The following is a 12,690-nucleotide window of genomic DNA, read 5'->3' on the forward strand; positions in this document are numbered from 1 at the left end:
TTGCCCAGCTGGTGCCCAGGAAAGTGAGAGGTTCAGGAAGGGTCTACGAGCCAGCCAAGACTGCAGGACCCACCATGGTGCCCTGGCTGGTGCAAGGACCAGACATGGCTTGACTTAGGACCCATGGGGGCTGGGACCAGAATTCCCAAACGTGAAGAAGAGGAAGACGAAGGCAGACCTAGGTCAGATCCCTGGGTTCCTATCAGCATCTGGTCCCAGCCCCTGCTGGGTCCTAAGCCAAGCCGTGTCTGGTCCTTGCCCTCAGGGAGGTCACCATCAACTAGAGGAGATTCACAAATAGAGCCATGATGCCACACAAGCTTGCACCTGGGCCAGCTTCTTAGGGGTAAGATCTTCATTAACCCTCATAGCCACCTCGGAAAGCAGGTACCGTGCTCTCCACTTCATAGAGAAAGGAACAGCAGCTTCAAGAGAAGGATGTGGCCAAGGTCTTCCCACCTGGGGGTGGCTGAGTTGGGACAAAAGCCACAACCTGTCCAACTCCAAGGCCTGGTGTCCAGCCTGGGCCCCGGGACTCAGTTGTAAGCCTGGTGTCCAGCCTGGGCCCCGGGACTCAGTTGAAAGCAGGTGTGCCCAGGCAGGGACCTCCGCCTCACCAGCCTGTGACTCACCTCTGGGCCTAGAGGCCAAGGGACGGCAGAGTAGGTGGGTCCTGATCAGTGAGAGGCCTGTGCCCTGCATGGGTGCCTGCCTCTGCAGCAGTGAGTAGGGCTGGCAGTTTTCTGGCCTCAGGTTTCCACTCTTATCTCTCCCCCTAAGCAAGTCCACGAGGGCACCAAGAGGCCTGCTGGTGGCCTCTGGTCCCCATGGGCTTGTCCCCACCTCCAGACAGAACAGCAAAGCTGAAGAAGGTCCTGGTTTGAGGTCTCCCTGCTTCTTGTCTCAGCTCAGGGATTCTGAACTCCGTCTTTATGCGAGCTTCTCTGAGCTTTGGTTATCTGAGACTCACGCGTAGCCAAGATGAAAAGGACCCCACTCGTCAGAGGGTCTGTGCTCAGAGAGCACTAATGCTCATGGATGGCTTATTTCCTTGGTGACAGTTTAGGAATTGGGGGCTGGGCCCTGCCACCGATCTGCTCTGTGACTCTGAGGCAGTGCTTCCTCTCTCGGAGCTTTAGATCTCAACTGGACAGGCTGCTCTGACCTTCTGTGTCCCTGGGCTGGGAGGACAGTTGGTCACCACCAGCTCAGTGGGAAGCCTTAGCTGTGGTTGAAGGGGAGTCTGGCTCAGTCTCCTGGCTTGTTGGAGCAGCAGGAAAAGACAGAAACAAAACCCAGAGCCTAGCTAGTCCAGGAACTGGCTCCTTTTGACCCGCCTGAATTTTGTGAAGGTTTAACCAGCCTGTGATTTCGACCTGGCTTGCACAGGCTGCTCCTTCAGCCTGGATGCTGCTCCCCATTCCCCGCCCCCCGCCCCCCACACACACACCCAGGACAGCTCAGGAGTCCTCCCACAGAAGACTTGGCCACTCACACACCGCTCACCCTCCCTGCAGACTCCTAAATCACCTGTCCCCCCCCCACCCCAAACTGCCTTTAACCTGCAGTTGTTAAATGGCCTCGCACTTAACCTGCACAGCTGAACTCATTCAGTCCCAGAAGACCTGTGACTTGGAATCATCAGCCCTCGTTTGACACAGGAGGAAGAAGGTTCAGAGAGCTTAGGTGACACAGTAGATGGGGTCCCTGCTCCCAAGCCCCCTGTTGCCAGCCTCTCGGGGCTGGGGCTGCGGCCTCCTATAGGGGCTGGGGGGAAGCGCTGAACGTGAGGTCCTGCAGGCAGGGCTTGCTCTAAGAGGGGTCCTCTGAGAAGCCAAAGCCAGTTAGTCCCAGGGAGTACTCGGCAAACCCTCTTTGGGGCTCCGTTTCTCTTGCTGTGGGACGAGAGCGAGGAGGCGTGGGCTCAGCATGCATAGGGCCCCTCGGAGGAGCATCGGGGCTCTGGGAGGGGGCGGGCCGGCGTCGGCGTCGGCTGGGCTCCAGCCTGCCCCTAGGGCTGCGGGCGGGACGTCGCCGCCACCCACCGCGGGCCCCGCCGCTCCGGGCCGGGAACCCTCGGCCCCGCCCTCCCGCTGGCGCTGCCGCCTTGAGGGAGGGCGGGGCGGGGCGGGGCGGGGCGGGCGGCACCTGGGGCGCCCCACCCAGGCCCGGGGCGTCTCCGCCCGACAGACCGGCCCGGCCCGGGATCGGGGCGAGGCGAGGCGGGGCGGGGCGGACGGCGACCCCGGCCCGAGCAGAAGCGGGGGAGGCGGGCTCCGCACGCCCCTCGGCCCCGGGCGCCCCGAGCTCGCAGGGCCCCGCGGGGATCGCAGCCCCGGCGCGCGGGTGCATCCGACTTCGCTCCTCTGGGCGGGAGCCGAGGCCCCGGACAGCCCGGGACCAGGACCTGGGAGCGTGCAGGGCGCGAGGGCGGGGGTCCCTGGGGCAGCCGAGCCGGACCGCGCCGCCGCCCTGCCCCCCGCGCCCCCGCGCCCCCGCGCCCCCGCGCCCGCCGGCCTGCTCCGAGGTGGGTGCGGGCTGCTTACCTCTTTCCCTCCTTCCGGAGCATCTAGGCTCCTCCTAGCGCGGCCCCAGCCCCAACCGCTTCTCTTCACCTTGACTACGTGGCTAGGCGGTGCGGAGGGGACACCCGGGCCCCTTCCTGAGTTCCAACAAGCCGGTGGCCTCGGGCTTGGCGGTCAGGCCTCAGCTTACTCGCACTTGCTTGGGATGGTTTGGCCACTTCCTGGTCGGGCGGCTTAGCTCCTACAGAAGAGTGGCCCCTGGAGTCCTCTTGCTGGTTGCGCGGGCGGTGTGAGCACCCCCGCCTTACAGAAGAGGATGCGGAGGCATGGGGAAGCCAGGTAAATTGCCCAGTGTTAGAGCCAGTGTCCGCTCTTGTCCGGCTCTGTCTGTGGCACCAAGCTTCGCCGACAGCTGGCCATCTTGTCGCTTCATCTTTACAACTTGCCCTTCCCTGGGACGCAGAATTTGAGCTCGGGGATGCTGAGCAGCGTCAAGGTCACAGAGCTAATAGAATGGCCATAGTTAGAGCGATCAATCTGGCGCAGAGAAGAGCTTTATCTGGTGGGTGGGAGCTGGGGGTAGCAGCAGCAGATAGGCTTCTGGGAGGAGGTGGTTGGTGTTTGGACTGGGTCTTGAAGGGGGAGCTATGAAATTAAGGCCCTGGATGGGGACAGAAGGTCCCCCAGGATGAGGTCCCCAGACCCCAGGACTGGATTCAAATTTAGCACTGACCTCAGGCAAGCTGTCACCCTCGAAGCTCCATGGTGCTGTTGTGAGGATTAAGTCAGGGGACACCTGTAAAGCCCTGTGTGCTTCCCAGCCCATGTAAATGCCCAGTACATGTCTGCTTCCGCCATCATCATGGATGTAGGCTGAGGGAGAAATGGAAAGGGAACATCCCACATGCAGATCATCTTCATCTCTGAGGGGCAGGATTAATTTTTTTACTTCATTTTTTTGTATTGGAGTTCAGTTTGCCAACATATAGCATAACACCCAGTGCTCATCCCATCAAGTGCCTCTGAGGGGCAGGATTAATGATGATTCATATTTTGCGTTTTTATACTCTTCTGCAGTTTTCTCACAAGGGGCAACTATTGCTTTTATAGACGTTTAAGAGCCTCTTAAGTTACCTTTTGCAGGAGCAAGTTCCTCAAGTGTTGAGAAGCACAGCAGTTTCTGGCTTCCAGCAAAGCCCTTCACCTTTTTGAGCTAGGTCTCTTCGCTTGCAAAACAGGAATTTCTTTCCCTGCCCTGAGTACCCACCTCCGTGGGGAGTGTACAGAGGTGCTGGGATACAGAGGCGAGGGGTTATTAACTTATTGATTTGCTGTGGGTTTTTAAATTGTTTTTCCAAGCTGATTTCTGCAGCTCTTGACAGCCTCTCCTAGCTGTCGTCTCACTTTGGAGGAGGAGTAGTCAGGTTCTTTTCCTCCCTTCACACAAAGGCCTTGAGCGAGAGACAGGAGGCACTTGCCCCACAGCCAGACCGACAGGAAGACAACAGCAGGTAATTTATGCATGACACTTGTCTATTTGCTTCTGGTGGTCTGGGGGCTCAGAAAGATTTGGGGTCCACTCCTAGAGCACCTCTGTTACATGTATACATTCTTTTTTTTCTCACGTGTACACATGTGTTTTTAAACACATTTGGGAACATATTTGAAGTCTAAAGCTTCACCTACTAGATCTTTCTTTTAAAGATTTATTTATTTATTTGAGAGAGAGAGAGAGAGAGCATGAGTGGGGGTAGGAATAGGGGAAGAAGGAGAGAGAATCTTAAGCAGATTCCCCGCTAAGTGCAGAGCCTGATGCGGAGCTCAATCCTAAGACCCTGAGATCATTACTTTAGCCAAAACCAAGAGCCAGCCTCTTAACTGACTGAGCCGCCCAGGTGCCCATTCACCTACTAGATCTTGAACATTTTACCATGGCCCTCAGCTTCCCTAGGAGCACGCCTTTGAATGGCTGCACAGCAGGGCGTCATTTGGACACAGCACGCTTGGCTGGGTGAGCCCCTATTTGGAAGACATTGTTGATCACAGAAGTCTAGAGTCTCTGAGTTCCCCAGCCCCTGCTTTTCACTGACTCAGATTTTGGAAGAGGACACTGTGTCTCTTTAACTTCTAAAGGCCTGTTAAAGAACCTGCCCTTTATAAGGATAAGGGAACAGGCCCGGGGCAGTTGGTAAGGTTACCCCAGAGCTGCAGAGTGAGGGACCAGAGCCAGGCCTCCACTTCATGGCTGGAATCCTGTGTTCCCTCCTTTCTCCTAGCTCCTCTCAGCTGGGAGGGAGGCTTTGCACATAGCAGGTGTTTACTCAGTACCTCTTTCCCTCATTTAAGGGCAGGGAGAAATTCTCCCACAAATGTGTATTGAGCAGCTACTGTGTGCTAGGCACCTGGGGGATCGAGCCGTGAGTGGGGCCAGTATGGACCCTGTCCTCAGGGTGCTCACTGTCTGGTGGGGAGGACAAGCAGAGGAGAAGTTAAACACACAGAAATGCTGTGATCCAAGGAGGCCCCGGAGACATGGTGTGTAAGTGAAGGCTTCTTGGGTGAGGGCCAAGCTGAGTCTTTGAAGGGAGATGATGGCAAGTGACCAGACAGAGAGAACAACGTGTACAATGGCCTAGAGGTTGGCTTTGAGGATGACATGGATGTGGGTTTAATCCCTTCCTGTCTGCATGATCTGGGGCCAAATTTTTTCCCAGTTTTTGTTTTCTCTGTGCATTTTTTCTTGACCTGATGGAGATAATACACTAAGCAGCATTTGCCACACTAAGCTGAAAAAAGGAAGATACATGCATGTCCCCCTGTAGTTGTTAAACTTTGGTGCCAAGCTTGTTTTCTCAAACGGGGTAATAATGTTCCATCCGGAGGGTGTGCCATGGTTTACTCACCAGTTCCCTGTAGTTGGGCATTGAGGCTTTCTCCAAAGTAGGACCATTACAAATAAGGCCATAGAGGTCATCTTTTTGCACAGAGGGGCTTCATGTCGTGGATTTGAGCGTGGGGCTCCTCAGTGCCCCCTTTCACTCTTGCTCCTTTACCTGCCTTGGGTCTGTGGTTACCTCTGCTGGTTGGAGGAAGTATCGACCTCTTGGGATTGTGACCTCTCGGGATTGTGACAGGGACGTGAGGCACTGCATAACCCGCAAGTCCCACCCCTGGAGGCCCGGTGGGCCCAGGAAGTGTTCCACCCTTCCCTCCTGGCCTATAGTAGATGGGGCTGGGGTGGGGAGTGGGGTGCACAGGGAGTCCTACCCACCAGGCTGATGGGACCTGTGAGGCCTGGGGAGCCGGGAGTGAGCAGAACCACACTAACTGAGCTCCTGCTGGGTCCCACCCGTGGTGCTCAGAACCTGGGACACGTTCTCTGTGACCTCTGAAACAGCCCTGCCAACTTGGGAATATCATCTCCATTTTACAGATGAGAAGAACTGAGGCACAGAGGAGCCACATGACCTGTCCAGGTTACACAGTGATCTCTAGGGAGGACTCCACACAGGGTCTCCAGTCCCCCAGCAGGCCTCTCTCATGGCCCATTTTATTCCTCTCTGCCCTTTTCTGTGTTCAGATGTGTGATGTGAGCCGAGCAGCCTCCACACTCCGCTACTGCATGACAGTCAGCGGCACGGTGCTTCTGGTAGCTGGGACCCTATGCTTTGCTTGGTGGAGTGAAGGAGATGCAGGTACTCAGCCTGGCCAGCCAGCTGCACCCACTGGGCACCCCATGCCCGAGGCCCCGAACCCCCTGCTCAGGTCGGTCAGCTTCTTCTGCTGCGGCGCAGGCGGCCTGCTACTACTCCTCGGCCTGCTGTGGTCCATCAAGGTCAGCACCCGGGGGCCTCCCCGACGGGACCCGTATCACCTCTCCAGGGACCTGTACTATCTCACTGTGGAGCCCTCGGAGAAGGAGAGCTACAGGTCAGCGGGGCAGGTGGAGGTGATGGGTGGGGTGGGGAATAAGGCACTGTCACCTGTTGGGCATTTGTGTAGCAAATTCTCATGGAGTTTCTCCTCCAGACCAGGCCTGGCCTATGTTCTGGGGATCTGGAGGCTGATCAGCATAGTCTTGGAGGAGTTTATTTTATTAATTAATTACTTTATTTATTCATTTTTAAAAAGATTTTTATTTATTATTTGACAGAGAGAAAAAAAACACACAAGTAGGCAGAATGACAGGCAGAGGGAGAGGGAGAAACAGACTCCACACCGAGCAGGGAGCCTGATGCGGGACTCAATCCCAGGACCCCAGGATCATGACCTGAGCCAAAGGCAGATGCTTAACCTACTGAGCCACCCAGGCACCCCAGTCTTGGAGGATTTTAAAGCCTTTAACAGACTTTGACAAATCAAGGTAGTTAGAGCTGTCAGAGAGGGGCAGATACGGTCCTATGGAGATGAGGAGAAATCCAGGAAGGTTTCCTGGAGGAGGTGGCAATTGAGCTCAGCATAGTATGGGGCAGAAGAGCATAGGGGTAAAAAGCCCAGGCACAGGAATCAAACCTCCTGGGATCCTTTCCTGGTTCTGTCACTAACTATCAAGTAAGAAAGTAGATGATGCCACCCTGCTGAGCCTCATCTAAAGGGGGTGCCACCCTCATCTAAAGGGATGCCACCGTCACCTAAAGTAAGTACAGCACAGTCACAGCAAACACCTGTATTCACCCCGTGCCCGATGCTGTTCTAAGTGCTTTTTATATATTTATTCATTTTGTTTTTACAGCAGTTCTCTTAAGTGGGTACTGTACTCCATTTATAGAGGAGAACGCTGAAGCCCCAAGTCATGGGATAACTCGCCCAAGCACACCCAGCTAGCACCCCTCAGTCAGGACCTGAACCCAGAGTCTGCTCTCACTGCTCCCTAGCTCAGGGGACACGCATGTGTAGGACTTAGCCCAGCGCCTGGCACACAGTAAATGTGACTTTTCCTCAAGTGGATAGGGTAGAGAGAGGCAGTTTAGGAAGGCAGCAGAGCCTGTGCAAAGGCCCCAGGGGCAGGATGGGGGTGGAGAAAAAAATCTTGCATTAAGACCATATTTCTCAACCTTTGAAAAATTATCACTCCCTCTAAGGAAACTTTTTTAGGCATTTTTTCCCCTTAATCCTCTACCCACCTCCATGAAATGTTCATACCACCGATATACTATTTGTTTGCTCTGTATGTATATCTGTATTATATCCATAAACAGGGGATCACCAAGATACCAAGAACCCACTTTTTGCCCTGTGGAGAATGCCTGCGTTACAGGTGTACTTGTTACGTATTTATTCATTCAGTCAGGTATGGGATGTGCCCATCTCCCTGGCCTGCATCCATCTCCAGTCCTGTCTGCCTACAACGTAACAATTACTGTTGCTGTTTCTAGAAGAAGAGGGTGAGGAGTATCCAACCGGAAAGTGGCTGAGCCTGCTGGCTGCCGAGCTTGCATGCTCCCAGCCCAGCCTGTAAGCACTGGATTTTGGTGTATGAGGGGCTAAGCCAAGGCTTTATGAGCTGGCCTGGGACCTGGACACCCTTGACCCCTTAGTGAGGGGGAGAATGTATTCTGAGTTCAAGAATGTGGCCTGTAACTCCCTGAAGTCAGAGACAATAGAGTATTCACGAGGGGCCATGTAGTACAATGGTCTGGCCTTGGTTTGACCCAACTGTGAGAGGACAGGGCAGGGCCTCGGGGACTCTCCAGCCAATCCTCTCCCTTCTCAGATGAAAAGCCTGGGCCTCAGAGAGCCCCAGGACCTACCTGGTCACACAGCAAGTCGGTGGTTGACTGGAACCAGGCCAACCCTCAGGGTGCTCTGGACGGCAAGCTGTCTCTCCTCGCCCCACCTGGGCTGACTGCTCGGGGAGGGTGTTGTCTGTACACACAGCCGTGTTGACTCAACAGTGTCGGGGCCATCGTAGTGTGTGTCAGGTGGGGCCAGTTGGTCTTCATCTCCAGCAGGGGCAGGAGGAAGCCCAGCTCGGAGGGTGCTCATGGCCCACCAGCTTCAGAGACCCAAGCCTTAGGTTCAGAACTAGGAAGGCTGGGTGTCAGGAGGCTGCTTTTATCGATGACTCTCCGGTCCCTGAAGCTGACCTCACCGGGCCCTGCTGCTCGGGAGCCTCTGTCCCCCATGGGGAGGCCACTGTGCTGGTGTGGACGGCAGGCCTCCCAGGGCCCCCACCCTCAGCGAGCACAGCAGAAACAGCCTCGGTCTACTCAGACATGAGGGTTTCAGCGTCCGCTCTTCCTTTTATAAGCTGTGTGTCCTTGAGCGTGTTACTTGGGACTCCCTGAACCATGCCTAATTCTTCATCTGTCGTCTGACCCTGACAGAACTTTCCCCTGTGATTGCCGAGAGGCTCGGATGAGTTGATAGATGGGGAAGTAGATGCACTGCAAGGTTCACGCACACTTAGCTCTGCTGCTGTGTGTGAGACTGTGCTTTGCGGCTTGCAGTGCGCTCTGGCGCCCACTAACCGTGTGAGCCTCAACCATACGAGGTAAGCCTGAGGATTAGACCCATTTTACAGATGACAGAGCTCAGGTGTGGAGAGAGGAGGGCCTGGGGTAGGAAGACAGGTGATAGGTACAGTTGGCTTGAACTTTGCAATCAGAGGGGTCTGGGGCTTTGTTGCTTAGCTGACGTGTGACCTTTACCTATCTGTACAATGGCTGAGAGCCAGGCCCCCTGGCTTGTCACAAACATGACACAGATTAGGGAATTTACACATTGGGCAAATAGTATTTCATCCACATCCCTTTCCCTCTCCCTCCTGTGGTTGCCTGACTCAGCTGAAGGGTGGAAGAGGCAACGCCAGGTACGGGTCTCCTGCCCCCACAGGGCTCCAGAGAGTGGGACAAGGCCCAGCCTCAGTGAAACTTGCTGCACCTGGGGACCATGGGGGCAGGCCCCTCTCACACACTTGCAGGGTGCAGTATCCAGAATACACTGTGAACGGAGCCTCCGTCCGGAAGTGTGTGTGATCTGGCCGCCCTGCATGGGGCCTCAAGCTCCCCAATTTCCAGACCATGGGTATGGGACTTGGGGCTGGCTGGGCCCTGCTAGCTCCTAAGGCAGCAGCAGGTGGCATGAGGGCCACTCCACATCTGCCCTCTAAGCAAACTTCCTGCTATGGGGTGAGCTTACCTGTATGTGTGCCTTGCCCTGCCAGCTGTTGCCTGCATGGGCCATCCCAAGCATACTCCAAATCTTTTTTTTTTTTTTTTTAAGATTTTATTTATTTATTTAATTGTCAGAGAAAGAGAGAAAGGGAGAGCACAAGCAGGGGGAGTGGCAGAGAGGCAGAGTGGCAGAGGCAGAGAGAAAAGCAGGCTCCATCCCAGGACCCTTAACTGACTGGACTCCCCAGGCATACCCCAAATCTATCTCACATCTGCAGGGCTTGGAGAAGAGAGTGAAGCAGGAGTGTGGCTGGGAGGAGAGAGAGCTGGGCAGGAGACATAGGACTCCAGAAGCTGTATTACCCACATTTTTCTGAGTATTTAGAGCTTTTTCCATTTTTCCCCCTCCCAGAATCCATAAAAGGGGATCGTTACCCCTGTTTTACAGATGAGGAGAAAGAGGCTCAGAGAGGCCATGTGAACGTGGCCTAGGTCACACCACAATAGATGACAACAGAATCTAGCTTGCTTTCCTCCAGAAGCAATGTTCTTTGCCTGCAGTCACATGCAAAGGATCCTGGGAGCTCAGAGAATGACACCCCTCTTCAGCTTCCTCACCTGCAGGGCTCCTGGGTCTCTTGCAGAGGAGGAGGGTCTGTGAGAGGAGCGTGTAATAGCACTGGGCAGGGGGCCCACATTTGGCTCCTGGCTGGTGCCCTCCATCAGGCTGGCACACAGGCTGAGGGTCAGCCCTAGGCTCCCCACAGGCCTGTTCCATGACCCTGTGACTGGAGCAGCAAGCCCACCGCCCTAGTGGGTCACTCTGAGGGCTGTGATTGTCTCGGCCTAAGAAGACATATTGTCCAGAGAAGGGCCTTGTCCCCGGCGGGGGATGGGAGCTCACGCGAGGGGCAGCAGCAGGTGCCCAGCAGGGCCCCCACCAGCCTGGAGAGTGAAGTTCCCTCCACCACCTCTTCTGACTCCCAGGGCCAGCCTCCTGCCATCAGCCCCTCCCCTGTCTAGACCTGCAGACCCCCTGGTGCGGATTGACGGGTTTCCCCACGACTCCAGACTGATGACCTTGGGCAAGCAACAGCTTCTTGGAGCCTGTATGGCAGGAGATCTGTGATAAGCTTTGTTCCACACACCCCTTCCGCATAGAGACTTTTGAGATTTTGTTATTGGTTCCTGTTTATGGAGTATGTGCTAAGTGCTCCTTCCCTATATTATCTCAACTAATCTTCACATAGCCCTGGTGACATAGGTGCTATTATTGTCCTCATTTTATAGATGGGGAAACTGAGGCTCAGAATAATGGAGTTACTGAGCCCATGATCTTCCACCAAGAATGTGGCAGAGTGGAGAGTTGAACTAGCTGGTGCCCAGACTCCTAGCCAGCCCTCAAACTACTTGGTGTGGAAGCCACCTTCAGGGTCACATGGTCACCCCGGTATCTGGCAGCAGCGTCTCCAAAGCAGAAACAGCCCAGACATAGGGTCAGTGACACTCCCACCCGCCGGGGTCCTGGCAAGGAAAGAAGCATTACCTCCCCAGAGGTGACCCACTGGGGTTCTGAGAGGACTGAGGGCCGGCCTCATTGCCATCAGCATTGTGGCTGGGGTACAGGTAACCTGTTTTTAGAATCTAGCCTGTGAGGCCTGGTCTGAGAGGCCTCACGGGCCCCGGTCTCTGCCTTAAGTCCCTGCAGGGTAGTTCATTTGTTGGAGGGAGGGCGAGTCACAGGAAAGTCAAGCTGTTTACAGATAGATGTGGTTGACCCAGTAGGTAGTGAGCTCTCCAACTCTGGAGGTATGCAAGCAGAGGTAATCACTTGGCAGACTTACCATATGGGGCCTCAAACGTCTAGATGGGCAGGAGGGTTGATGTCTCCCATCGTGCCTTGAGCAGCCACCACGCTGGATCTTGTGAGGGATATTACAGTAAGCTGGAGGTCTTTCTGCCTATGAACCATCACTCTGTCTTTCTGCAAATGTCCCCAGGCGATGTGCCCTCAGCCCCTGGATGCTCAAAGTCCAACCTCGTCCTAAGGGACGACCCACCGAGGGCACCTGGTGGGGGTCAATGCAGTGACAGCGAGGCGGGGGGGGCAGTGCTCTTGGGAGCCCAGAGCAGGGAGTGAGAGCTTCGCTGGGGGGAGGCACCAGTCAAGAAAGCGCAGCAGAGGAGTCTCAGAGGACAAGTGGGGACTGGCCAGCGGTGGGGGGGGATGGACTTCCCCTGCGGGGACAACTGAGGCGGCGTGACGAGCCAGCGCCAGCGTGTGTGGACAGCTAACCAGGTGGGGCGGGGAGGGGAGAGAGGGAGGCTGGGCTCGGCAGAGCCCGCTTGCGCCAGCTTCAGCCGTGCACCCGGGGCGCTGGGGAGTGGGCACAGGGTTGGGACCAGGGCCCGAAGTCTTCTCCGGCCTCAGCCTTCCTGGCTCCTTCCCTGGCACGCGGTGGGTCTCGCCCTTGCCCTGGCCGCAGCCGCTCTTCTTCTCCTGTAGGGTCCCAAAGGTGGCTGCCGTCCCCACCTACGAGGAGGCCGTGTGCTGCCCGCTGGCTGCGGGACCCCCGACACCACCTGCGCAGCCCGTGGAGGAAGGCCTGGAGGACAGAGCCTCGGGGGATGCCCTGCTGGGGGCCCAGTGCCCCCCGCCGCCCAGCTACGAGAGCATCGTTGGTGCCGGTCAAGGCATCTGTGGGCAAACAGTGCCTGGCCCCGGGTGCTCCTGCCCCGGCCCGGCTCAGGCCGCAGTGGGGGGACCTTGAAGGCTCCCCGTGGCCTCCGGAGCCGGGGACAGAGGCTGGGCCTCTGGTGGCTAGTCCAGCGCCTGGTCCACAGGAGGCACTCAACAACCCTTTGTTGCGGAATGCTGTTGTAGTCACCTATTGCCGTGCAACAGACGGCTTGGAATAAACCCATCTGATCACCTCTCGCGACTCCCTGGGTGCCTGGGCCCGGCTGGTGGTTCTTCTGCCGCACGTGATGCTGGTGGGGCTGCAGTCCTGAGGTGAGCCGGGGTGTCCAGGACAGGGCACTCAGACAGC

General features: G+C 56.3%; 1 protein-coding gene across 7 annotated transcripts; it reads left to right on the plus strand.

Moving 5' to 3' along the window:
* The first annotated feature begins 2,163 nt into the window (after positions 1–2,163).
* Positions 2,164–12,574, plus strand: TMEM61 (transmembrane protein 61). 7 transcript variants are annotated; one of them, XM_077891907.1, is made up of 5 exons: positions 2,537–2,864; positions 3,975–4,036; positions 6,106–6,220; positions 6,320–6,455; positions 12,147–12,574. In XM_077891907.1, the coding sequence occupies exons 1-5, from the start codon at positions 2,852–2,854 to the stop codon at positions 12,409–12,411; spliced, it is 591 nt and encodes a 196-aa protein (XP_077748033.1). In that variant the 5' UTR covers positions 2,537–2,851; the 3' UTR covers positions 12,412–12,574. The 7 variants fall into 7 exon arrangements, with proteins under 7 accessions (XP_077748030.1, XP_077748032.1, XP_077748033.1 ...); XM_077891904.1 differs by lacking the exon at positions 2,537–2,864 and adding an exon at positions 2,164–2,527 and having other exon boundaries at positions 6,106–6,455; XM_077891901.1 differs by having other exon boundaries at positions 2,542–2,864; positions 6,106–6,455.
* Positions 12,575–12,690: the final 116 nt, after the last annotated feature.

The sequence above is a fragment of the Canis aureus genome, chromosome 3 (genome assembly GCF_053574225.1).
Source record: "Canis aureus isolate CA01 chromosome 3, VMU_Caureus_v.1.0, whole genome shotgun sequence".
NCBI lineage: Eukaryota > Metazoa > Chordata > Mammalia > Carnivora > Canidae > Canis > Canis aureus.